Source organism: Notothenia rossii (genome assembly GCF_949606895.1).
Source record: "Notothenia rossii genome assembly, chromosome: 8".
In the NCBI taxonomy this organism is placed as follows: domain Eukaryota; kingdom Metazoa; phylum Chordata; class Actinopteri; order Perciformes; family Nototheniidae; genus Notothenia; species Notothenia rossii.
Window position 1 is genome coordinate 64,292,613 of NC_136906.1, and position 26,811 is coordinate 64,319,423.

A 26,811-nucleotide genomic window follows, 5' to 3' on the forward strand; every position below is an offset into this window, starting at 1 on the left:
TCCCCGGGTACCAGGGAGACTTGGACTTCAGCCCATGTGACAGGTGCTGATATGTTCTGAATGTCAGTGACGGCCTGTGCTCTACATGGGGTCAACAGCAACAACAGGTGTCACAGTCAGTGTTAACTAATGAGAAATGCACACATTGAAAAACTGTCAGGCATGCTTAGAGGGAGCTCTCTGCCAGGGTAATTCAACTTAAAGTCAACTTAGACGAACATTCTGAGAAACAATCCTAACAGGTGTCCCGCCCTCCTCAAGTCCTTAAGAAGTCAGATGGTCTGATGGACGATGACCACTCTGTGACAGGCTCAGATTTCTGACCAGGGGGCCCAGGTAAAATTATTAAGACGCTGTCCACTTGCACATGACAGTCAGACACTTGACATGCTCACAGTGTGAAGACAGGAGTCCAAGACTTGTGGAATTTTATACATAAACGTCTGTTTAGAGATACCAAAAAACAGAAAACTGCAACTGGGATTAAAACACAATGGAATCATGATATCAGCAGAGGATGAAGAAGAGTTTGATGAAACTGCGGAGAACTTTAGCACTGACAACACATGGAGCTGGGTAAAGTAGTTTTTAAATCATCTGCATATGTGGATAAAACAGCATGAATTATGGGTAAAATAGATTTGATTAAGAACAATGAATGGATGTTCAAGACAAAAGGTTTGTGATTGTACTTTTATATGCCTGTAGTTTACAGAATGAATGGAGAGAAGTGTATTCAAGCACGTGTGTGTTTATATCACTACAGAGGAGGAATAAAGGCATATGTTTCATCATTTAAAACTAATTTTTAATTAAATCTGAACCCTAATAAAATAATTAGACTCATATCTGTAGCATTTTAATGTATAGAGTCATGTAGCTGGTTCTTAGGACAGCAGAGACAGTGAGACCCGAGATATGTATCTCACTAATCCCCCCTGTAAGGCGATCTGCTCTGACTCAACTTGGGGAGAAGCAAAAAGGGGGTGCATGGGGGAACATGAAGGTACAGGGATGAAGCGAGCTGGCAGGACAGCCTGATGGATCAGGGAATCTTCTCACCTCTGTGGATTTCTGAGATTTAGTTATTTGTTAAGAAGGGATTCCACGTTGCATGAGACCAACATGTTTCAAGAAAATTATACCTTGAAACTTACTAGATGGGGTAAAAATTAGGAGATATCTGCGGTAGTTAGAGAGTATTGTATTAATTTTAGACAAGTCATTCATAAATATAACATCTATTGCTTTGTTTTCTGCAATTTATAACAGCAACAATGTTTTGCCAAAGAGTATGTTCTACACTCATAATCTCACTTACTAAATTCCAGCTAATGTTTCTGTCCGGTCTCATGACTCTCAGACCACAATAGCCTGATCCAATCAGAGAACTCGATATCAAGCAAGTGTGCAAAAAGATTATGCAACGAATGTGTTAAGGCGATGTGCCCCTGCTGAGTCAACGGAAATGACATCCAAACAGAATGACCAGTTTTTTAAGGAACATTGTGAGGAGTTACTCAACGTTGTGGTGAATCATTCATTTCAAAATGATTGTCAGTGTTATTCCATTGCATTGCATAAAGTTGCAAACCTTTAACCTGGAAGTAGGCTGTGATCCCTGGCTATGATTTTTTTTTAAATGAGTGAGGTGTTGGCTTGATTTTTTCTCCCCCAGATTCTAAAGAATACACTCCAAAAATCCCTTACCTATTTTTGACAAGTATAAAAACGTAGAGTAAAGAAATGGTTGCCCTGCTGCGGTATCATGGTGCAAGCAGTCAGCTCATAGCCTCCGACTCTTAAATCCTTAATTTAAACTTGTGTGAAGACACTCCCCCAACAAGAAAGGGTGGGTTTTTTTTGTTGCAAGGCTACATAAGGTCAACCAACAGGTAGCATACCAAATTAGGCCACTTATACGTCTGTGTGAATGCATGAAAAATAAACACTCAATATATTTGAGGGCTCTGTGTTGCCGATGTTTTTAGTTTTTCCTCTGTTGATGACTGTTGCTGATGGTTTAGTGAGTCTTATGTCAACTTGTTTGTGGTAGCCTGATAGGGGTCACTGTCTGCACCGACCATACATGAAATTGCTATCATATGCTGTTTCGTGTCCAGAGTACATCGGCTGTGCTCAGTTCTTCCTGGCAGGGCAGCTCATTCTTAGAAGCTGGTCTTAGGCCAGCTGCAAGGCTCATATATCCTTTAGCAAACTCAGTAACACTCATAGAATGACGGATGTCTGCAGACTTAAGAGTGTCAGAATGGGCTTACCAGTGCTACAGTTGTAATACAGTATGTATCATGCGTACAGTTATTACAGGACTATTACTGGATCTTATTTGTAATTGAATGTTACATTTAAAAAAAAAAGTAAATTAAGTCCATGTTGTTATTTTGTTATGTGAAACCTTCAGGGTCGCAAATTAGGAAGTTGTTTGGTACACTGTCAATTATGAATGCAGTACTGTGATGAATTAACTTGTAGCTGCAAAAGAGAGAAGTGCTTCCTTAGAAATGAGGGAAAAGGCCAGTCTAAATGAGAGATTAAAGAACACACATTTTATATATTTCACTGGAAATCCCTTACATTAAACGTGGTTAAAGGACAAAAGTGTAAACCACATGATGGTACATTTGACGTAACTTATTACACAGTAAAAGGAGGCACCAATCTATACATTCAGGAAAATGCTTATAGTTCACGTAAAGTCATTTTACATATTTGATCGAAACACATTATGTGACTTAAAGAGCACAATTATGACCTAATGGTATCCCAATTCAAGTTAACAGTGTTTTTTGTGTGAACTTGCATTGACATTCTGCAAGCAGAGCGCAGCAGTGAGATGGTAGATCTTACAATATTTATTTCACAGTTTAAAAAACATAAGTTGGCAGACTTGGCAATCTTTTTTATCATTCAAATTTGGCAGGGTTGTTATGAACCAGGAAAACAAATATCTAATTTTCAGACTTTAATGTCAGCTGTGGCTGCAGGTCGGTGTAAGTTCAACAGGTCACTAAACACATTTCTCATGCAATACACTGGTGGTGAAACTGAACATGCTGAACCTGCATGCAACATACACACAAATAGAAACACACACACACACACACACACACACACACACACACACACACACACACACAAACACACACACACACACACACACACACACACACACACACACACACACACATACACACACACACACACACACACACACACACACACACACACACACACACAGCTGAAGCAGTGCTAAGAACCACCACTCTGACATTGTAACATGCACTATTTGCTACTCAAAACATTTTCAAGTGGTTAAATGTATGAGTTGGTATTCGTTTTTTGGATTGGTTTTTATCTTTTAAAATGTTCCCCTTAATTTCAGTGTGAACATGACATTGTGAACATTTCAAAAGTACACACAACATCCCCACAAGATAACAACAAACAGAGCTCAGCGTTAGTCGACTGTGGTGGAAAAACCCTCACAAAGACACACATTCTTTTCTCTCTGGTTCAGCCCAGAAAGTCTGCATCATAGACTCTGGGAAAAAAACAATTAGTTCCCATACACACAACACACACACACACACACACACACACACACACACACACACACACACACACACACACACACACACACACACACACACACACACACACACACACACACACACACACACACACATACACACATACACACACACACACACACACACACACACACGCATACACACATACACACACACACACACACACACACACACACACACACACACACACACACACACACACACACACACACACACGCATACACACATACATACACACACACACACACACACACACACACACACACACACACACACACACACACACACACACACACACACACACACACACACACACACACACACTGAAGTGGCGCTTGTAGATGAGCTGCTGTAGTGAGGTCTTCCATGAGGAAACTCTGAAAATGTCTGTCAAAAATGTTGGCTGTGTTCCAACTTACACACAGGTAGATAAATAGAAAGTAACTGGCAATAATGTAACTTGTAATGCCAATACAATTTATTTCAATGTTTTATATATTTGCTCAGTGTTATCAGGTTATTACCTATTAAATAGGTCCTATTTGGTGCTTCTTAGCCTATTTAAGTGTGCGTCTGTGCATTTGAAATATGCCTCGCTTTTATTAATACAAGAACAGATTTAGCTGGTGTTGAGTTCATCAAAATTACTCCACCAGTTAACCGCATACTCCTGACACACCGTTTCAATACAGGGTCTCAGACTACACATGGCATGTCCTATGAAGCAGGCCTGTGATTGGTCCGAAATATCACCTCACTGCAGCAGACTGGGAGACTTCAAACGATGACGTAGATCCACGTTTTCCCGCCGTCATAACACACAGTAGCTGCTGCTTCCTCCAGAGCTCTTTAAACTGAGACATTGTAGCGTGGTAATGTTGTTCTTATTTATCATTTAACATCTCGTATACATTTTTCACATGAATAACATAAACCATAGGTTATATGTTTTTGTTTTAGACAGATTGTTGCCCTATTTCACAAACTTTTGAATACACTAGGCCTATGACAAGTTTATTGTGGACTAATTAAGCATAATGTGTGGCTTTTGTTTTCACCTATGGTTTTCACGTACAATAATAACCAAAAAAACAAATTCTGAATAGAAATAATACATTTGACGCAACCATGTAACTGTCAGGAGAAATGTAAACAAGTAGCTGTAATCGTGTTGCCACTGTGGCAGCTGAAACGATGAGTTTGGCAACTCAACGGCTCGACGCTGATTGGTCAGCCGGCGGGTTTGATGTGCATGATGTCATCCTCTGTCGAGCCTTGCTGCTGAGAGAGCGAGAGAAACAGAGGCGGTCAGAGGCAGAAATTAGTATCGCGTTGACTTAATAGTCCGTTTTTTCTGGCTGTAAGTCGGTGACAGCAAGTCGAGGGCTTATAAAACACTCAGACATCACCTCTACCAGGGAAGGAGGCTCCTGTGATGTGTTGTTGAGCTGTCATTCACCGCTGTGGGAACGGCAGGCTCAATGTGCTGGTAAAGGCTGTCAGCATATCAGCTATAGAAGGTAGGAGACTGCTTTATAATGTATTTGAATGCACCTGCCTGTATGTGTCATTTTCGTTTGTGTTATACTATATCTGTTACTACTGCTTTTTACTCATTTTATTTTGGCTTCTCATCACTTGTAATTTATTTCTAACATGATCGATTTGCACTGTCAGGATATTGTGAGTCAGCTTTTTACCTACATCTATTGGATTTGGATTAGAAGTCCCTTTAAATGTGTGGATGAGTTGGGAAAACTGTAGCAGATTGGTGTTAGGTAATGTTGTCTGTATGCATATTTTTAATTAAACTCCACTCATCACCTATCTGCTAAAGGTCGAGGATTTTATTTTCTTAAATGATTATAAGGGGTGCACATAATATTGTGATGGATTATGTGAGTGTAGTAGTATGAGTACAAAATAAAGACAATCTCTGTAAAACCTTATCTGCTGAGTGTCCCAACCAGAAACCAGCCTGCAAGGAAACAGCAGATTGTAAAACCGTTAAACCAATGACCACACCACAGTTAAACATAAAACACTGTCTTTTTTTTAAATAGGATTTCCCAAGGGCTCCGTTACTAAACTTTCTTTGAAACCATGCAGTTCTGTCAGTGTTCCTCTTTTCATCTATAAAACAAGAACAAGTATTTTTGGATGTGGCATTGTTCACACAAAAATGATTGTGCTTTGAAAATCAGTTTGTTCTGTAACTACATGTCTCAGTGAAAGCAGAAATGAATATTTAAAGAGAGTTAAGGTCATCTATAAGTGGAATTTCAAGACTGAGACATTGTTATGGCTCATCAGCTGCTCTAAAAATAGCTCTCCTGTTCTTCTGCAAGGAGTCTGTTCTAGTGTTCACATACTCAGAGGGAAGGGGGGATATGGTGGCATTATTTGTTCTGTTGCTGCAACATTTTGGGGGCCCAGTGCCAACTAAGTCAAGGGCAGACCCCCTTCTCTTTTTGCAAACCCCAAGGAGTCTCCAAAGCTATGCAAATGATGAGCTTACATACTCTTAGATGGTTTTAGTTCATTTCCTTACCTTCTTTACTTCACCTGATGCACTTAGCGGTTTGATTTAGACTCACAGCTAGTGTAGTCACTGATTTATTGAGAGGATAGAGACAAACACATTACAGAAACATGTTCACCTTGAAGCATTTGTTTTGCTTGTTCCAGTAATGTAAGAACAGAAAGCGGCTTGTAAGTCTTGATTACGTAATGAGCTAGAGGACTAAACAATACAACTAAGGGGACCTGTGTGTACATGCTTTAAAGCCTGGGAAAACCTGGATTTTTCAAAAATATTTCTCAGAAACGACTCAGATAATTTGCTTCAACAGGATAGTGTGTTGTGGTTTGACCGGATAAGATAGTTCCAGAAATGTAGAATATCCCAAACTGTTATAACATGTGGAATATATCTGTTTGATTATGTGGGATTCCCTCAATAACATACGTTTTGGAGAGCTTTGAGGACTGAACTTCACACAGATGTGATCACTGCTTACCTTTTCTATTTAACTGTTTAAACTATGACACACTCAGACAATTGTGTTCAGTGTAGTTCTTGTGTAACGGCATCCTTTACCTTAAGTGGACATTCACATTGTTGACATTCACTCGCGTCTCAGGAAGCCTACGTGTTCTCAGTATTTCCTGTGACGCCTCAGCTCAGCCAAATAACAACCGGGACAGTTATGACATCACAATCTCAACAAGAGTAATCGACTGTTCTAACTTGGTTTGTCCTTTAACCTCTGTCGTCGGGGGCTGCAGAATGAAAAGCAGTCGGATAGGATTTCCAGAAAAGGGGAGAAGAGGATTTTTCTACAGAGTGTAGGCCAAATGCATCCTGGGAGAAACTAAATGACAAGAGCACTGAACAGGAACCAGCCTCCATGTCCTCTTTCCTTAGACAGTGCAGCTCCAAATCTGACTTCAGATCAGATAATTATATTAGAATAACTTCACCCCATGCCCTCAGAGGAAGAGTCGTACGTACGTCAGCAGTGGTTTGATTGACGGACTGAAGAATGGCCCTGCAGAGGCCGGGTCATAAACACCTCCTCCAATAACAGTTGACTGAGTTTGAGGAAGCGTCGTGGGGCTTAGTGATCCAACTATTAAAGCTATACTTCACCCCCAAAATGAACATTAGTATATCCATTTCTCAACCACTGTTACCTTGAAGAAAACTTGTTGTGTCACTGCCTTCACGGTGAATGAAGAATCGAGAAAATGTGTGTAATACTTCCAATGTGGAAGTGTTCTAAATTGTAAAGTGATGGATACAAATGAATGGATAAATGAGACTTGGTTGATTCTGCCCAATTATGTGAGAGTTGGTAAATAGAGGTTTTGATAGTTTTACTGTTTTTAAAAGGCGCACCCTATTAACTATTTTTTTAGTTTTCGTTCACTATCGAGCCATGCTATAAAATCCAAGTTTTCTTCCCAAATTCAAAGTAACACAAGGTCAGTAATTGCTAGAAATATGATCATTTTTAGTGGTGACATATTCCTTCAAGCAGCAAATGCAGGCATTTAAGTTTGGATGTAGTTTACAGTTTTAACGTCATTCATTTCGTCCCTTCTTTCAATGTTCCCTCCACCAGACCCGTCAGACGATGAACTACGTGGGCCAGCTGGCAGGCCAGGTGTTCGTCCAGGTCAAAGAGCTGTACCGAGGCCTGAACCCGGCCACCCTGTCCGGCTGCATCGACGTCATCGTAGTGAGGCAGCCCGATGGATCCCTGCAGTGCTCACCTTTCCATGTCCGCTTCGGGAAGATGGGAGTCCTCCGGTCCCTGGAGAAAGTGGTGAGGGGAGCCCCCTTTGATGTCGCATTTAGAGAGCTGTAACCTTTGAGAAGCTCTCTGATTGAAGTCAGCTGTTATTCTGCATGCAACGGAAATAAACTGAAGATGAGATGTGCACAAAATATAGCCATTTTTATATCTCTGTGATTGACTTTTATTTCAATGATTTTTTCAATTTTATGTACTTAGAATTTTATTTTTAAAAGAGTTATATTTTAACTACAGTTATCACCCCTCTGATTAATACATATCTTTAGTACTTTTAATACTATTGTATGCATGGCTGTTCTCTTTGTTGTTATGTACAGTATGTGAAGCACACTGAATTGCCTGTGTTTATAATGTGTTATAGAAATGAAACTGGTATTTCTAACGATCATTCTTTACCGCCAGGTGGACATGGAGATCAATGGAGAGCCAGTGAATCTACACATGAAGCTTGGGGACAATGGAGAAGCATTCTTTGTGCAAGAAACAGAAAATGATCAGGTTAGCATGACACAACTGCAGCAAACAGCTTTCTAAAAATGTGCTTGGTTCAAATGTAACATCTGTTAATTTGCGGACCTCAATTTGAAAAAGAAACATCAGTCTCCCGACCCCCTGAAGCCCAGACACACCCATGTTTACAACCGAGAAGCGTTATCCAAACCATCCGTTTTCTCATACTGGAGTAGTTTGAATAAGCTGGCGTTGTGTTCATAGGTTGGAAAAGCAGCCAGGAATTCTTCCTATCCTTTTTGGATGAACAGCATTCCTGTGTTCATCAGCGGGCAAATGAGTCCTGAGTGCAGGCTTTCTGACCGAAATCAACCTCTATGTCATAATGACTGAGGATCAACCAGGACTCCAGTGTCCTGACAAATAAATATGCTTTCAAGTAGAATATGTTTATTGGTGAATGGAGTTGTTAGAGAAATAGTTAAAGGGTGACAAGTTGAAAACTTGTAGTAAGAAATACCTTCCTCTTTCTGAACATGGTTATACTTGTTTTACTTCTATGTGGCCCATGGGAGCCATTCAAAACTCAACTTGAAATTCATGGAAACTCAACAGCTGTTTTTCCTCAGTTCTTGGAAAGCAGAGTTTTTCCATCTCCATGACAGCCAAGTCACGTGTGCTGTCGTTATCAAAATATTTCTACACAATTGTCTACACGTGAGGATGTGTGTAGATACAAAGAGTCGGTGAACTACTGAGGCTGGGGGGCCGGCACCAGAAAAGAGAAGCCCAGAGGGGTGTCAGATAGGGCTTCACGATTTTGGGAAAAAATCTAATTTGCGATTTTTCTGACAAATATTTCGATTGCGATTCAATTTGCGATATTTGTTTTTAAGCGACCCAACGGAAGTTTATTGTAAAATGCTGCCATATCTCCGGCTAGGAAGGTCGCATCAACATGCTCCCGTCTCTAGCACCCCCGCAGCCCGAGCTACGAGTGAAAGAACTAAACTTACATGAAACTTCCGTTGGGTTGCTTTAATCAAGCTTCAGTTTAAGATTCCCCCTGTAATAGATGTAAAACATGTGATGGAGCATTACTAACCTGACTCAGATGGTTTGTTTCTCCAAACCAGCTAGGAGCCATTTGGAAAGGGCAGGCACTTTCAAAAACATGATGGGCCACTTCTGATTGATTAACAACGGCTGGTACATGTGGAGCACAGCACTTCTGAATGGTGTGGATAACTGACACACAACAACAACAACAACAAAAATGTTAACAAAAAAAGTAAAATAAAATCGCAGGCTTTTGATTTGATAATCGCATCATTTCAAATCGCGTTTTCGATTTAAAATCAATTAATCGTTCAGCCCTAGTGTCAGATTCCCAGGCCTGGGAGAGAAAGGGGGGGGGAAGTTCTTGGCACATGAAAAGTAAAAACTTGTAGTTTCAGACCACAAATGATGTGGTTACACTTCACTTTTTCCTCCCTCTCTTTCCACATGTCTACATTCCCCCTCGCTAACTCCAGGAGACCCTCCTGGAAAGCCTTTTCTTTTCCTAGAAGGAGTTTTTTTTCAAAACTGGCCTCCTTTCACAGAAATGAATCTGTTTTGGATTGGCTGTTTAGTTTTTGGTTGGCTAGGAGTCTCCCTCACAGCAGAAGTGGTTGCAAACAGTTTGGCATTGTTTACACACCTCGACTCCAATCAAAACAAAGCAAAACACTAAGAGTAGAGTCGTGTTTTAGTTGGAGTTGTTCCAAAATTCCAAAATCTAGTTTTAACCTGCTTACAGAAACTGTAAGGGTGAATGCAAGAGAAGACATTTTGGATGTGGGATTTAATTTTTCATTGTTTAAATAAGAAAATAATATTTACTTTTCACTTTTAGTTTGGCGTGGATGTGACAAACAGATTTTTAATGATAATATTCTTTCAATCGTGTTGCTGTTTGGTGTTTTAAATCTAGTACCAATCCTATGGTAGTCTCAAAGATATGAAATGATGCCTTTTTTGGCCATAATGTGACTTCTCGCAGGAAGTGGTTCCCTCCTACCTGGCCACCTCTCCCATCTTGTCGGACGGGGCCCTCCTGATGAGCTCCTCCCTGCTGGGGAATGGCTCCGGGCCCCCCATACAGACACTGGGCTCCACGGGGGCCGCTGGGGAGACTGGCAATGGGATGATGAAGAAGAGGAGGAAGAGAAGGAGGAAGGTCCGGGTGGACAGTGTGAGGAGGGAGGACAGTGGGGACTACTCCGAGGACGAGGACATGTTTACCATAGACATCAGTTCCGATGAAATGACGGGGATAGGGAGCAACAGGTGAGAACATGTGCAGAGAGGTAAAGGGAAAAAGGGAATGGGAGGAAAAAAGGAATTAAAGGGGGCGTATTAAGCTCAATTTCAGGTTCATAAACAGCTTAAAGATGTCCCGCCCCTTCGCCTATCACGCACTATGTGTTGGAGCTCTAGCCAATAGAAGAGTGTAACATAGTGATGTCACTATATTCCCGAAGTAAACAAAGGAGTCATATGGAGGTGTTTTAGGCAGGGGGGGAATGTGTGGGGGAGAAACTCCCTCTGGGGGGAACACAGGGATTTAAGCCTTAGCGAAACTTATGACACAGTACACACACTACAGGAAAGGGAACACTCCAACAATCATAATAGGGCCCCTTTAAAAAAGTTTTAACACTTAAATTAGCTTTGAGAGCAGCTGTAAGAGAATCAGAGTCACACACACACACACACACACACACACACACACACACACACACACACACACACACACACAGATAAGTGATAAGACACTCAAGAACATAAGGGAACCACTTCTCCGGCCGTGGAAAAACAAAAGAGTTTGCATTTGAAATGAGAAACTATCCTTACTGTGTGTGTTGTTGTTAAGGAATGTTGCATGTACATACAGTATGCCAACATGCAGCTATAAGAGCTAATAAGTAATTCCCTATTTTGGTATTATGAAGTCAAAGAAAAACTAATATTATATTAATAAAGCGTTGTAGCTCCAAGAGGTGTGTTTTAAGTCCAGGCTTGATCTCTGAAGGTCTGGGTTTAAAGAGAAAGCAAAATGACATACTGTTACTGTGACAAAGTAGAAGATACACTACATTATTAAATAAAAAAGCACATTTGTGTTATTCAGTGATATATTTACAGTATTTGTTTGTGTGTTCAGGACTTCTCGGGACGTTTTAAGAGAGGAGACAACAGTTGCCCCCGGCAGCTCTTTCAAACAGTCTGGCATCTACACTCGCTCAGATGGAGACTGGAGCCCCATTCAGAGGTGCTTCGCTCACTCATGATGACACCTACATGTCATTATTCAAAAGAAACAGCTCTGTAACTCACGGTGTATCCTCTTTTCTTCACACAGTCCTGGAAACTCTCGTCCCATTTCTCCCAAGAGCGACTCTGAGCTATTGACCAAGCCGTCAGACGCAGCCAATCAGGATCCAGCCATGCATTGGGCGTGGGGAGAGCTCCCGCAGGCTGCCAAGGTAACTGAGAATGTAAACTGTTCATGCACAGAAAGAACAACTGTTTTTATTTGTAGTCATTTAGTGTCATCCTCTATCCTGCTTTTCTAGCCGTCTTTCCTCCAAGAGAAACCCAACCACCCGTCAGTTTGCCCGGTAACCATTCCAGTCTCTGAAAGCACACACTTCCGCGTGATAACTCATGAGACGGAACAGAGTGGACCCTGCGCTGAAATATCAGCACTCACCCTGATGATGCCACAGGAGACGAATGGGGACACAGTTGGGATTGAGGCCATGACAGCCGGAGGTGTAGCAGCTCAGATGTCTGAAATGGAGGAGACGATGCCTCTCCCACCAGGAAAAAACGACTCTCCATCCAAGAGAAAAGGTGACAGCTTGAAGAGCAACAGCACAGTCAAATATTCCATTCATCCTGAGCTTTAGGCTGTCAACAGCAGTTCAGTTTTTTGTTCTGCACAGCTCAAGGTCATTTAGTTATTGGTGTTAAAATCACACAAAAATTGACTGTTTTTAGATAATATTTTCTGGATAACCCAATATCATGTCATGCATTGTATCAGGCTGAGCTACAGCGAAAAATAAAATGGCTGTAAAAAAACAAGCATGTATTGTTTTTGAGGGTCAAAATGACACATTTTGAGGACATACTCTCCTAAATGAAATCAACCATACTGCCTATTTTTCTTGTTGATGAAGCTAATCATGAACTTTTCTGCATATTATGAAGAGAACGCTCCCCCACTCTGGAAATGAAAAAAAATGGAAATAAGCCCCCCCCCCCTCTCCCCCCCCCAAAAAAGAAAAATAGTTTCATGGATGAACCCAAGCAAGTACTAAATTATTTTTAATTGATTTGTACTTCTTCTTTTGCAGACAAGAGAAGCTGCCATCTTGGGTCTGATGGGATTTACCTGGATGACATCACAGACCTCGAGCCTGAAGTGGCGGCCCTTTATTTCCCTAAGAGGTACGTAGAAGCACGCAAACACACAGCCATAACTTAAACTCAATCAGAGACATCGGTACAGCGGAGCTTATCAATACTTCATGGGTCTTTTCTCCGCTGTAGTGACGGTGTTGTGGCGGTGCGCAGCATCTCAGACCCCGGCCCCCACGGCAGCAGCATGTCCCCACAGTCCCTCAGCTCAGGGGGGGACAGCGGAGTGGACAGCTACTGCGACCCTTTGGCGGACATGCCAACTATCACCATCTCTCTGTGTGGAGGACTCAATGACAACAGGGAGATCACTAATGGTAGGATTCCGACACAGCAGGTGTCACACATTTTTTTTAAATAAGCTGTGGAAAACTGAACATGCAATATGTGTGTGATTACAGAGCGGTTCCACGAGAAAATGATCTCTTACCAGCAGTTTTCGGAAAACCCCTCCATCATCGACGACCCCAACTTGGTCGTGAAAATTGTCTCCAAGTAAGACTTCCCCCTGCTTCAGTGACGAAACGTGTGTAAATATAGTAAAACAACAAGCTATAAGCAGTTTACGGTGCACTACGTCGTATGGATTTAACTGCCAGGTATTACAGCAAAGACTGCAGGGTGTGCAGGATTGCTTGAGGTTTTTTGCAAAGACATCTGGCTGCCAACGTTTTTTGCTTCGGTAATGAAATGGATAAAAATATATTCTGTTTTCTCCTTCAGATACTATAATTGGAGCTCTGCGGCTCCACTTATGCTGGCTTTGCAGGCCTTTCAGAAACCGCTGCCAAAGGTAGGAATTTGATATAGGGCACAGACACTTATGACTCAGGTGGTTGTGTTACATGAATACCACTCCCCCTTTTGACTGGAAGGGGTACTGCATGCTGCATACGTGTATGCCTATGCAACTATACTACTAATGTTACGATCATAACATTGCATAGTTCCTAATGTGGGATTTATAAACCTAACAACATAAACCCTATGTTATCTACGTCTTTATGTTGTGTGATTAACATCCAATGCATTTCCTTAAACTTTGTCTCTTCTGTGTTCCCCTCCTTCCCCTCCCCTTGTTGCATCCATGCATTAGTCTTCTTGCCTAAGTTATATCCACTCCGCCTTTGAGTTTCTTCTCTGTTGTCTGACTGGTGTGCTTGGCTACAGCTCTGTATGTCCGAAACAGCTCTCTTTGTTGCTTGGTTTTAAATTAGCTTCATTTCCCCCCATTCCAACCGCAGACACATTGCTGCTTCCGCGTTACTGTTTTTGATTTACTGCTCTGCTTTGGCTTACGTTTTATTTTTAAGCGTGTTTTTTTTTACGATGTTGTGTTGTGGTTGTTTTGGGGCTGTGTGTGCTCCTCTCCAGGTTGCAGTGGAGAACATTATGAAGGAGAAGATGCCAAAGAAAGGAGGGAGGTGGTGGTTCTCCTGGCGAGGCAGAAACAGCAGCGCCAAATCTGTAATTTCTTCTAATCTCCTTTATGATTAAGTTGACTTTTTTCCAACAATATTTGTATCGATTTTAAAAGAACATTAACCCTTGTTCTCCTCGTACAGGATTCTCTGAACGTGGGGGCCTGCGGTTATGATGAGCAGGACGGGAAAATGTCTAGCAGGTGAGAGTCCAGCAAACGATACAAGACAAAGAATAAATCCTCTAAATCAGGGAAAGATTGAACATCCCTTGACACACTGTCCACCTGTCTAACGCCAGACACAAAGAAGACTCTTCCTCCAGTGATGAAGACCACAGGGCAGCCTTACAGAGCTCTGCACCTGGCCAATCAGAGCCAGGCCTTACACCAGGAGGCGTGTCTTATAAGAAAACACTCAGACTCACATCAGAGCAGCTGGTGAGTGCAGACATTGACTTTTGTTGTTGTTATTAATTGTTACCTCCATGTATTATATCTAGTTTGTCTCTCTCTCTCTCCCTCACACACACACACACACACACACACACACACACACACACACACACACACACACACACACACACACACACACACACACACACACACACACACACACACACACACACACACACACTGTAAACACACAACAGATGTCCCTCCAGCTGCAGGAGGGTCCTAACGATGTTGTGTTCAGCGTGACCACTCAGTACCAGGGGACGTGTCGCTGTCAGGGAACCATCTACCTCTGGAACTGGGACGACAAGATCATTATCTCTGACATAGATGGAACCATCACCAGGTCAGTGATACATAAGCATAGTGTATGAATACATACATATAGAAACACTTTTACAGCTACCTCCACAACACAGTTCAGGTTAGTTTATAAACACATCATCTGAAAGTCCAAATATATCAAATTTGACAGAAACACAGTTATGTATCGATGAACAAAGAAAAAACAGATAATAAAATCACCTCTTGGTCCACTATAGCCAAAGTGAGTTCATATTTTATGGCATTTATAAAATATAGGGAACATGATTCAACCTGTTAATTACTTTTAAAGAGTTATTTTACATGAGGACGACACAGAAGTCCAGTCAGGTACGGATGAGAAACTGCCTGTTCAAAGCAATATCTGTGCATAGAACTTCTGACATGATTTATTTTGGATGTACATTTTTTTTTAATAATAAGCAAAAGCCTTTTACACAAGTCTTGTGTCTTATTGTGTTTGTCTCCAGGTCGGACACACTGGGTCACATCCTGCCCACACTGGGGAAGGACTGGACCCACCAGGGCATTGCACAGCTCTACCACAAAGTCAGCCAGTAAGAATCACGTTACTGTCATAATGTCAGATCTTGATTTGTTTGGATCAAAGCAAAGAATAAAACGTAAATATAGTTTAAAGTTACGTATATATTTTATACTAGAAATGCCAAAACCAAGCTCTCGAAAGGAAAACAAGTGATCATTATTAATACACATGCATATTCTCTCTGTTTCCTCTCTCACTCTGTCAGAAATGGCTACAAGTTCCTGTACTGTTCCGCTCGAGCTATCGGCATGGCTGACATGACCAGAGGTTACCTCCACTGGGTCAACGAGAGAGGCACCATGCTTCCTATTGGCCCCGTCCTCCTCAGCCCCAGCAGCCTCTTCTCAGCTCTGCACAGGTCTCACATACATAAAGACACAATCAATCTATAGTCATGTCACCATTTGTAAGAAGGTAAAAAGCACTCGAGGGTTGTTGAACTGTGATTTGTGATTGTGTGTGACAGGGAGGTGATCGAGAAGAAACCCGAGAAATTTAAGGTGGAGTGTCTCAACGATATCAAGAACCTCTTCTACCCCAACACCCAGCCTTTCTATGCAGCGTTTGGCAACAGACCAACGGTACACACACTTTATGTAAAACTCATAAATCATTTAAAGGTTATCCGAGGTTTGATATTTTTGCACGGTGTATTATAGATGTAAATCTAATTGTCCTTTATTTCCGCAGGATGTATATTCCTATAAAGAAGTCGGGGTGCCACTGAACAGGATTTTCACCGTTAACCCAAAAGGCGAGCTAGTGCAGGAGCATGCCAAGACCAACATCTCATCGTAAGTCCCATTTTCACGATATATATTCTAACATCTAAATGACTCCAGAAAAAGATCTCACTCTGCGTCTTCCTCTCTTCAGGTACGTGCGTCTGGGTGAGGTGGTGGACCACGTGTTCCCCCTGAAGATGCGATCCTCCTCCTCAGACTTCCCTTGCTCAGACACCTACAGCCACTTCACCTACTGGAGGCAGCAGCTCCCCCGGGTGGAGCCTCAGGGCACTACGCCTCCACAGAGCCCGCTCCCCAGCAGCTGACCGCCCGTGGCCCGCTGAGCAATGACATGTGTGTGATTTTATTTTTTTGTAGAAGATGGAGCACTTTGAGGGCACAGCAGGGGCCACTTGTTAAATCTGCTGTGAAAACTCTTATAAAACACAAGATGGATCTAAGCGCACTTTTATGAGAAAGATGGCCTCCGTAGCTTTCTGACTAGTTGTATGTATATGAGAAATGATAGTAATTTATTCAGGCAGCTTAGTACATATATCATTTTCGAGTGAGTGTTGATATTCTTTCAGTAGCTAGACCTTGAGGTATGTATGTGGAGAGTGACATAATGTATTTATGGCATCAAACAGAACAAAGCCACTCTGTTACCACAGCAGAGAGCGAGTTATTTCAACTTGTGCCAAATAGTAGATGCAGAATTTATTTTCTTACTCTGAAGATTGAGACTGTTACAGATCCTTAGCATGGAAATGCAGAGATATATATATACATGCATGCTGATACTTACTTTAATGCAACATATAATGTTATCTATTATTTTGTTTAAAAGAAATCAGTTAAGTCAGGCTTAGGTGTTTTTGAAGGGAGACACTACAGGAAAAACATTTCAATTAATGGATATCATAATGAAACTTCCCATCCAAGTTTTCAGTATTACGAGTTTTCTGAAAAGTTTAAATATGCAAATGGCACTTTATCCAATGGTGGAATTTTGTGGATTTAGAAGACATGGGCAGATGAAAATAGATAAAATGAAATAAACATTTAAATGTGTATTTAGGATTTTCTTTCCAAAAATGTCATAGCAAAAGGTAATGTAAGCTAAATAGCCCAAACTCTAAAGGTTTTGACTGTAGTGTCCAGCCTTCAGAAGCATAACAGAGCACAATGAAAAAATGAATGAATGTAACTGTAACTTGACTTATCCTGACAGAGGTGATGTTATGAATATGGTTTTAAAATGAATATGTATTGTTGAAGCAAAGTGACCAGACAGGAAAACAAAAAGCACAACCCTTTTAATGGTCAAAATAACAATTGTCTTTTTCCTCCAAAAAAGAAAATCAAGAGTATCTGTGAGAAGAATCATTTTTATTTTTCTATTGAAATCACAGTGATCACATTTATGGTGACCTTCACCAAACACCCATAAATGTATCCGGTCACAGATAACAAAACAAGTCTATGTTACTGTCACTGGTACCTCATGTTATTCCATACATGCCATTAAGTATATCTTATTTATTCATCTGATTACATACTGATATAATCCATAACCCATTGTTTTTAATACAAAACCCACGTCTGGAAACCCTCAGACAATTGAAAAGTGATCCTTAATTCTTACATAATACCACAGATAACCTGAGGTCATATACAGTACATGAGCAGGAGCTGTAATCATGTTGACCTGCCTTGTGTATCAGTGAACACCTCCACAGTATTGCCATATTGAGTAAGTGAGTTTGTAATGCTTTATTATTCTTTCTGTGAAAGAGCTAAAAAGAAAAGCCTCAAAACCTATTATATTTACCTTGACTGTGAACAAAATGATCAATAATTTGTTAATGTACAAATGAACCTCCGTACTTTCTCTTGACCGGTTCACTGTTAAATGTAATTTAACTCAATAAAAAAGCCTTGGTACAGCAGCGAGTGTGTGTGTCAAACTTTCTGCAGGACAACTATTCATTCACATGAGTACAGCGGTGGGAGAAGTATTCAGATGCTTTTCTTAAGTAAAAGTTGTACCAGAGTGAAAATACTGTATACAAATATCGTGCATTCAGAACCTCAGTTGAGTTAACCTAGTACTGCTCAGTTGGATTCATTTTTATGTTGCATTTCCCTTACTCCTTTACTTACTGTTTGGTAGAAATATCTGAAGCAATGCATCATGTTCTGTAAGTCATCATATCTTTGAAGCGTCATAGTAAGATAGGGTCATTTCCTCAACACATAAAATAGCATTTAGTCTTTCCATTTATCAAAACTATTCAAGTGAAGTGGGGCCATTCACATCATCAATTCAAAACACCTTTGTTTATACCTGATGTTTTTGTATTTTAATTATTTGAGTATTATATGGACTGCCTTTTAAAGGAAACAATTAAAATGTTGAAATAATTAAAAGAAAGAATAATCACCACATTTAGAAAATGATGGAAAACTCATCTGAAAAGTAGTTTGACACATGTACCAGAGGTCAATATTGGCTCCGAGAGGTCGTTAAGAAAGTATACAAAAATGATCATGTCAAATAGGCCTTAATGCACCATAAATGTGTACTGAAGAACAGTATAACACTGGTAAAAGTCGAATTTCAGGCTGCTGAAAATAGTAATCTGAGCAGGCCTCATCCTTAATGAGTCCTTGAGGAAAAAAAGAGAGACTAGCACAGAAACACTAATTGTTATTTTGCCTAAATTGTGCACTACACACTTTATTTAAACCTAAGACATAGCACTTTTCCACTCTCGTGACCCCTCAAATGACTTTGACATAAGTCAAGCTGAACAGCAGGATACAAACATTCATATAGTGCATGCACCTGCTAAGGGAGAAGAAGATTAACACTCGCACTAATCGCTAGGCAATCAGGAGCAAGTTACGGGTTCATTATCTTTGTCTCTTAGAGTTCAGGAGAGCCCAACAATGATGGAAATGAAGACTGTCCACGCCAACTACGGTTTTGATTACACATGGAATGATTTCCATTATTATTCTTGACTCAGTTTGTGCATCTCGCATAGCTTGTGTTTGGCAACTGAGATATTACATCTTATTGAACCAGGTCACTGTTCAGCTGTTACTCTGTTAACGTGCCTTTGGCCATGTACACTTACTGTGAATGAAAGTCCTTGTTGTGCTTGTGATATATGCAACATAATGGTTCACTTTATTAACAAAGAAACAATGCATTATTCATACACTTTGATGGTACATTTCCCTTTTGAAGCCAGTCTCCTTAACTGTTGCTGAACAGCAGACAGTACAGCCTCTAAGTTATAGAAAAGTGCTGAATGTTTCAAATGTAGCTTAGTAGTAATTTGGCATCTGGGTACAAGGCTTTGCTGGTGTGACATTAAAAAAGTCAAAAGAGTCAGTCTGGATTGCAGTTTTTTTACACGAGGCACATCGTTTCTTTTTATTTTGAGAAACATAATCTTATTTTAAAGATTATTTTTGTCAAACCTATTCAGCAATTGTTGGTCAGCAAGATCTCCTAAATCAGAGCTGTGGTCTGTTCCTATTCAGTGTCACAGAAAGGCCTTGTGGCAGTCATTTTACTATTACCCTGTACATTATGCCCACACATCAAAATGCATCTCTGCTCACTGTTATCAGAGCATTCGTATTGTACTATCTTCCTGATTGTATTGTATATAGTTTATATTTTTTTTAAAGTGCCATGTTTAGAGCTTTAGTAAAGTGCATTTTCAGAAGGAAATACTTGTGTGGTTTGGAGCTACATGCTGTAATGTAAAAGTACATGTTGTGCCTTGTGGCCACTGGAGGGCAGCAGAGGAGCAAGTCAGTGCGACGATCAGTTGTGTTACGACTGATTAAACGGGTATGAACTCAAATGCACAACTCACAGAATTTAACAAAAAAAAGGTTTTATTCAAACCAAAGCTCAACGATAGTGGTACAAAAACAAAATCACTCTTAAAGAGGAAAAACACTAGGAGCATGAACAACAAAAATACTTAAACAAGACGTGGCTCAAAGCTCTGCTTGGGGTTAATCCTGGATTGCTAATGCTGGTGGTAGTCACAAGGAACGAAACGAACTGGCACAGGACAAAGGGAGACGAGGACAATAAATACACCAGGTAATGGAGAACAGGTGGCGGGGCGGGGTCGACAATCACAGGAGTGGGAGACACACAAGGAAGGGAGGTCAGAGGTCAGAGTATCTGAAACGAGAGGGAAGGTTACTATTCAAAAATAAAGGGGAAAATCACTAGACCAAGACAAAAACTAACTAACATAATTTGCGAGACATGACAGTACTCCCCCCTCTAGGGACGACTCCTGACGGCCCAGGAACCTGAGGGTGCTGGCGAAAAAAGTCATTCATGAGAGTTTGATCCTCAACAAATCTTGATGGGATCCAGGAGCGTTCCTCTGGTCCATAACCCTCCCAGTCAACCAGGAACTGTCTCCCTTTGCCTCTGTTCCGGACCGCCAACAGGCGCTTGACCGTATAGACCAGGCCGCCGTCGAGCATTCGGGGGGGTGGAGGGGGTTTGGCCGCGGGAACCATGGGGCTTTCCTTTACCGGCTTCAGTCGTCCCACATGGAAGGTGGGATGAACCCTCAGAGACCTGGGGAGACGAAGGCGAACAGAGACAGGGTTAATTACTTTGGCCACTGGGAATGGGCCTACGAACCTAGGTGCCAATTTTCGTGACACCCCTTGAAGGGGAAGGTCCCTGGTAGAGAGCCAGACCCTCTGGCCGGGCCTGTACTCCGGAGCTGGCCGACGCTTCCGATCTGCCGCCACCTTCATGCGTTCCCCACTCCTTAGAAGAGCCCTGCGGGTGGCGGACCAGATCCGGTGACAACGCCGAACCAGGGCATGGGCGGACGGGACTGTGACTTCCTTCTCGAGGTCCGGGAAGGTAGGAGGTTGATACCCATAGGCAGCCTGGAAGGGAGTCAACCCAGTAGGGGCCGTGGGGAGCGTGTTGTGGGCGTACTCTACCCATGTGAGATGCCTGCTCCAGGAGGAAGGGTTCTGGAAGCTGAGGCAGCGGAGCCCAGTTTCTAATTCCCGATTAAGGCGTTCGGTCTGGCCATTGGACTCCGGATGGTAACCGGATGACAGGCTCACCGACGCCCCGATGAGGTTGCAGAACTCCCTCCAGAAGCGTGAGATGAACTGCGGACCCCGGTCTGAGACAATATCTTTGGGGAAACCATGGATACGGAACACATGAGTCATCATGATCTCTGCCGTCTCTTTGGCAGATGGCAGCTTGGGTAAGGCAATATAATGAACCATCTTAGAAAAACGGTCCACCACCGTGAGTACGGTGGTGTTACCTTCTGACATTGGGAGCCCAGTGACGAAATCCACGGAAATCTCAGACCAGGGCCGGCTGGGAACCGGAAGCGGCTGGAGCAGCCCCATCTGTGCCCTGGAGGATGTCTTGTTGCGGGCGCAGACAGGACAGGCCTCCACATACTCCCGGACCTCACGCTCCATGGATCTCCACCAAAAACGTTGCTTGATAAAGAATATGGTCCTCTTGACGCCAGGATGGCAGGTGAGCAGCGATGAGTGAGCCCAATGGACGACCTGTGGACGTACAGTAACAGGCACAAACAGACGGTTTGGCGGACAACCACTAGGTGCTGGGCTCTCACCGTTAGCTTGCTTCACCACAGATTCTATTTGCCAAGTGACCGCCCCTACCACACGGTTCAGTGGCAGGATGGATTCAGGCTTCTTGGCAACCGGCTCGGGGTCAAACAAACGGGACAGGGCATCCGGCTTGGCGTTCTGGGACCCCGGCCTGTAAGACAGAGTGAAGTTAAAACGGTTAAAAAACAGAGACCATCTTGATTGGCGAGAATTTAGTCTTTTAGCCTTCCTAATGTACTCGAGATTCTTGTGGTCGGTCCACACTATAAAAGGGAGCTGAGCCCCCTCCAACCAATGTCTCCATTCCTCCAGAGCAATCTTTACCGCCAACAACTCACGGTTCCCCACGTCGTAGTTCCGCTCTGCAGAGGAGAGTTTCTTGGAGAGAAAGGCAGAGGGATGAAGTTTGTTGTCTTCCTTGGACCGCTGCGACAGGACAGCCCCCACCCCTTCATTTGAGGCGTCAACCTCTACAACGAAATGACGAGTTGGGTCGGGGATGATGAGGATGGGGGCTGAGGTGAACCTCTCCTTGAGACGGCGGAAAGCCTCCTCGGCCTGAGGAGACCATACAAAAGGCACCTGAGGGGACGTGAGAACATGAAGGGGAGAAGCAATGGCGCTGAAACTTCTGATGAAGCGCCTGTAAAAGTTAGCAAAGCCTAGAAAACGTTGCACCCCCTTGCGGTTGTCTGGCGTAGGCCACTTAGCCACCGCACTGATTTTGGCCGGGTCCATCTGGATCAGACCAGGAGCTATGATAAAGCCTAGGAAGGATACAGTCTTAGCATGAAACTCACATTTCTCTGCCTTCACATACAGTTTGTTCTCCAGGAGTTTTTGGAGGACCTGACGTACATGGTGAACATGAGAGTCTTTGTCAGGTGAGTATATTAAAATATCGTCAAGATATACAAACACAAAACGGTTTAAAAACTCCCTTAAAACATCGTTAATGAGTGCTTGAAAAACTCCTGGAGCATTGGTGAGACCAAATGGCATGACGAGATACTCATAGTGCCCTGTGGGTGTGTTAAAACCAGTCTTCCACTCATCCCCCTCACGAATTCTCACCAGATGGTAGGCATTACGCAAGTCTAACTTGGTAAAAATGTTAGAGTCTTGAAGTTGTTCAAAAGCAGTAGCCATGAGGGGGAGAGGATACCTGTTCTTTACCGTAATGTCATTTAAAGGAGAATAATCAATGCATGGCCTAAGGGACCCGTCCTTTTTTCCCACAAAGAAAAAACCCGCCCCAGCCGGGGAGGAAGACGGGCGGATCAGACCTGCACGAAGAGAGGTGTCAATGTACTCCTTCATAGCCTCCTTCTCCGGACCCGAGATGGAGTATAACCTACCCTTCGGAATTGGAGCCCCAGGTAACAGATTGATGGCACAATCATACGGCCTATGAGGAGGAAGGGAGGTGGCGCTCACTTTACAAAATACCTTGGCCAGGTCATCGTAACAGGGGGGAACAGAAGTTAAATCTGGGGTTTGATTCTTGCGGTCCAGGCTATGTTGAGTATTAGTAACCCGATCGGTACTACATTCCCCAGAAACCCCTCCTACTGCCATGTTTCCCACACACTTAAAACAATCCTGTGAACACTCCTGCCCCCACCCCTTAATTTTACCTGACCGCCAATCAACATAGGGGTTATGCTTGGTTAGCCAGGGAAAACCTAGGATGAGAGGATGTTGAGCAGAATTAAACAGGTGAAACGACATGAGTTCACAATGATCATCAATCATGATAGTGACGGGTTCGGTCTTGTGTGTGACATGAAATAGAAGTTTGCCATCCAGAGCACTGGCTTTCAAAGGGGACGACAAAAGTTCAGTATTAAGTCTCAGTTCATGAGCTAATCCCCAATCCATCAGGCTTTCGTCAGCCCCAGAGTCAATTAACACTTTTTGAGAGTTACTTCTTTCATGGCAGATTACCTTTATGTTGGTCAACTTGCGGGGAGGAAAGTCTGCCGTGGAAAGACGGCTCACCAGTGCCCTCCCTTTCACTGGTGAGCCCCGTCTTTTACCGGGCATCCAGAGAGAAGATGACCTTGTTGACCGCAGTAAAAACATCTTCCCTCCAGCAGGCGGCGCCGCCGCTCCTCCGTGGACAGCTTGGCACGTCCCAGCTGCATTGGCTCCTCGGCCTTGTTGGGTGACGCTGATCTCTGGGATGGAAGGAAAGAGGAACGTGGCATGGCAGTCTCCTGAGAGTGAGAAGAGTAGGAGTGCCCTCTAGGGTGGAAAAAGGGTAGTGCAGCCCTGTCCTTCTCCCGTTTCCTCTCAGCAAGTCTGTTATCAATCCTTATGGACATGGCAATGACAGAGTCTAGTTCCACTGGCAGATCCAAGGGTGCCAGCTGATCCTTAATAGGGTCAGAAAGCCCATTAATAAAGGCATCGAACAAAGCAGAAGAATTCCAGCCACTATCGGCCGCAATGGTGCGAAATTCCACTGCGTAGTCTGACACACTGCGTCTTCCTTGACTTAACTTGTAAAGAGCCCGAGCTGCTTCCCTGCCTGGGGACGTGTGGTCAAAAATGTTCGTCAGGGAGTCCGTAAACTGTCCCAAAGACTCGCATATCGGCGAGTCACGTGACCATTCAGCCGTAGCCCACGCCGCCGCTCGTCCGGTGAGATGGGAAATCATAAAAGCCACCTTGGATCTCTCCGTGGGAAAGGCTGTCGGTAGTTGGCTATAATGTAAGCTGCAATTCACCAGGAATGGACGGCAGTCATGGGATTCCCCGGAAAACTTCTCAGGCGGAGCCAGGCGGATTGACACGGTGTGGGAAGCGGGCGCCGGGTCCGCATTCGCTTCGGGTCCGGCCGGAGGTGGGTGTGAGGGCTCAGTCTTGAGGTGAGCGAGCAGGTGGTGGATCTGCCCCGCCAGGTGGTTAATCTGGTTTGTAACAGATGACTCGAACTCCCTCTGGCTGTCTGTGACGTGTGATACTCCCTGCTGGATGGCCGTTAACTGATCCTCCTGTTGAGCGAGGCGGCCTCCCTGAGAGCGAAGCGCTGCTCTCAGCTGTTCAGAGTCGGCCGGGTTCATGTTTAGGCCAGTTCGTACTGTTACGACTGATTAAACGGGTATGAACTCAAATGCACAACTCACAGAATTTAACAAAAAAAAGGTTTTATTCAAACCAAAGCTCAACGATAGTGGTACAAAAACAAAATCACTCTTAAAGAGGAAAAACACTAGGAGCATGAACAACAAAAATACTTAAACAAGACGTGGCTCAAAGCTCTGCTTGGGGTTAATCCTGGATTGCTAATGCTGGTGGTAGTCACAAGGAACGAAACGAACTGGCACAGGACAAAGGGAGACGAGGACAATAAATACACCAGGTAATGGAGAACAGGTGGAAACAATCAGGGGCGGGGTCGACAATCACAGGAGTGGGAGACACACAAGGAAGGGAGGTCAGAGTATCTGAAACGAGAGGGAAGGTTACTATTCAAAAATAAAGGGGAAAATCACTAGACCAAGACAAAAACTAACTAACATAATTTGCGAGACATGACAAGTTGTGAATGAAAAGAAACATGAGACACAAAGCAACAATTATCCCCTGAAATGAATACATTATGTTTTATATACGATATATCCACACAAGCTTATGGTCTTTTTTGCCTAATGTTCATCTTCATTTTGCCCAAGCTGGGAATTATTTTGGTAATGTGGTGTCTCAATTCAATGTTTACAAAGCTTTAGTGTGATGGGCAGCTTGGTCTTGTTGAGATCTTCATAGTATGTTGAATACAGTACTTAAAACGAAAGTTAGTTATAATCAAATATAATCAATTATATTCTTGTATAACCCACAATTAAAATGCTTCATATTTTAGGTTTTTCTATATTTACAGTATAAACAAAACACAAGTGGTTTGCTAAATTGAGTGTAAGGCCTGTAATGATTTATGCCTTACTCTCTGATAAGAGAGTAGGCAGTTTCTTCCTTCTCCTCTCACAGCAGTACACAGGGTGGGGGGCTCCGGACTTAAGGAGAAATACATTGAGGCCTCAAAAAGGTGGTTATGTCATAGCCATAGAATATGTCTGGTCGAATGTTATGTCAATAATGTTGAAATGAGAAAATGAACTGTTTTTGGTGAAAGAAAGTTTGAATGAGCTTTTTATTAACACCGGTCTTTTATGAGATAAGACCTCTACAATTTTATAAAAATCACAACTGAATTGGGCAGTTGAAGTTACAAATTATGGTAATAAATGTAAAACTGTGAATTAAGGTTTCATATTAGAACATGATCACAGCATGATAGTTTTAGTATGATTATAATGTTGTAAAGAGAGAAGGTAAAAACCCTGTATTAGTTTGGACCTATTTTTCTTCAAATAAACTGATCCCACCTTTTGGATTGGGACAACTTAAAAGACATCTGCGCTCTCCTCTCCTGCTTCAAAGGTAAGATTCCACCCTGCCACACTCTCACTTAGGTAGGACCACACCTCATTTACTGATATCAAAATCCTTCGGGATCGCTTAAACAGATTTAAGAGAGTTGTCTGAATTGAAACAGCAGTTAATTGAACCTGGTTCTTCGGGGAGTTAATAGAGGTGAGATCTTGCTGACGTTGGTGGATCTGAGCCAAGCAGTAAACTTACACTCAATAACTTTGGTTAGGTCAATTAGTAGGTCAGAGTAATTTCCCGGAATAAATTATCAGGACCTCACCAACTCTTACAGTCTTCACGTGCTAGAAAGCGTTTTAAAAACAGACCATTATCCCTCCCGACCAACATCTTCTGGAGATTGTAAAGAACATTTATT

At 42.6% G+C, this 26,811-nt stretch overlaps 1 protein-coding gene across 3 annotated transcripts; it reads left to right on the forward strand.

The window, feature by feature from the left end:
* The first annotated feature begins 121 nt into the window (after positions 1-121).
* On the forward strand, positions 122-18,277 carry lpin1b (lipin 1b). Of its 3 annotated transcripts, none has more exons than XM_079647029.1 (20): positions 122-336; positions 7,739-7,942; positions 8,336-8,431; positions 10,428-10,714; positions 11,592-11,699; positions 11,790-11,913; positions 12,004-12,283; positions 12,790-12,883; positions 12,986-13,170; positions 13,255-13,348; positions 13,577-13,646; positions 14,228-14,320; positions 14,419-14,477; positions 14,576-14,714; positions 14,927-15,075; positions 15,524-15,610; positions 15,806-15,958; positions 16,067-16,181; positions 16,291-16,394; positions 16,477-18,277. In XM_079647029.1, the coding sequence occupies exons 2-20, from the start codon at positions 7,751-7,753 to the stop codon at positions 16,649-16,651; spliced, it is 2,604 nt and encodes an 867-aa protein (XP_079503155.1). In that variant the 5' UTR covers positions 122-336; positions 7,739-7,750; the 3' UTR covers positions 16,652-18,277. The 3 variants fall into 3 exon arrangements, with proteins under 3 accessions (XP_079503155.1, XP_079503154.1, XP_079503156.1); XM_079647028.1 differs by lacking the exon at positions 122-336 and adding an exon at positions 350-576; XM_079647030.1 differs by lacking the exon at positions 122-336 and adding an exon at positions 4,062-5,131.
* Positions 18,278-26,811: the final 8,534 nt, after the last annotated feature.

Excerpts from the sequence above, each read along its gene's own strand:
- lpin1b (XM_079647028.1), top strand. The coding sequence starts at position 502 with ATGATATCAGCAGAGGATGAAGAAGAGTTTGATGAAACTGCGGAGAAC. Across the intron at positions 12,284-12,789 it reads CTCTCCATCCAAGAGAAAAG|ACAAGAGAAGCTGCCATCTT; the intron begins GTGACAGCTTGA and ends CTTCTTTTGCAG. Across the intron at positions 14,478-14,575 it reads GACGGGAAAATGTCTAGCAG|ACACAAAGAAGACTCTTCCT; the intron begins GTGAGAGTCCAG and ends GTCTAACGCCAG.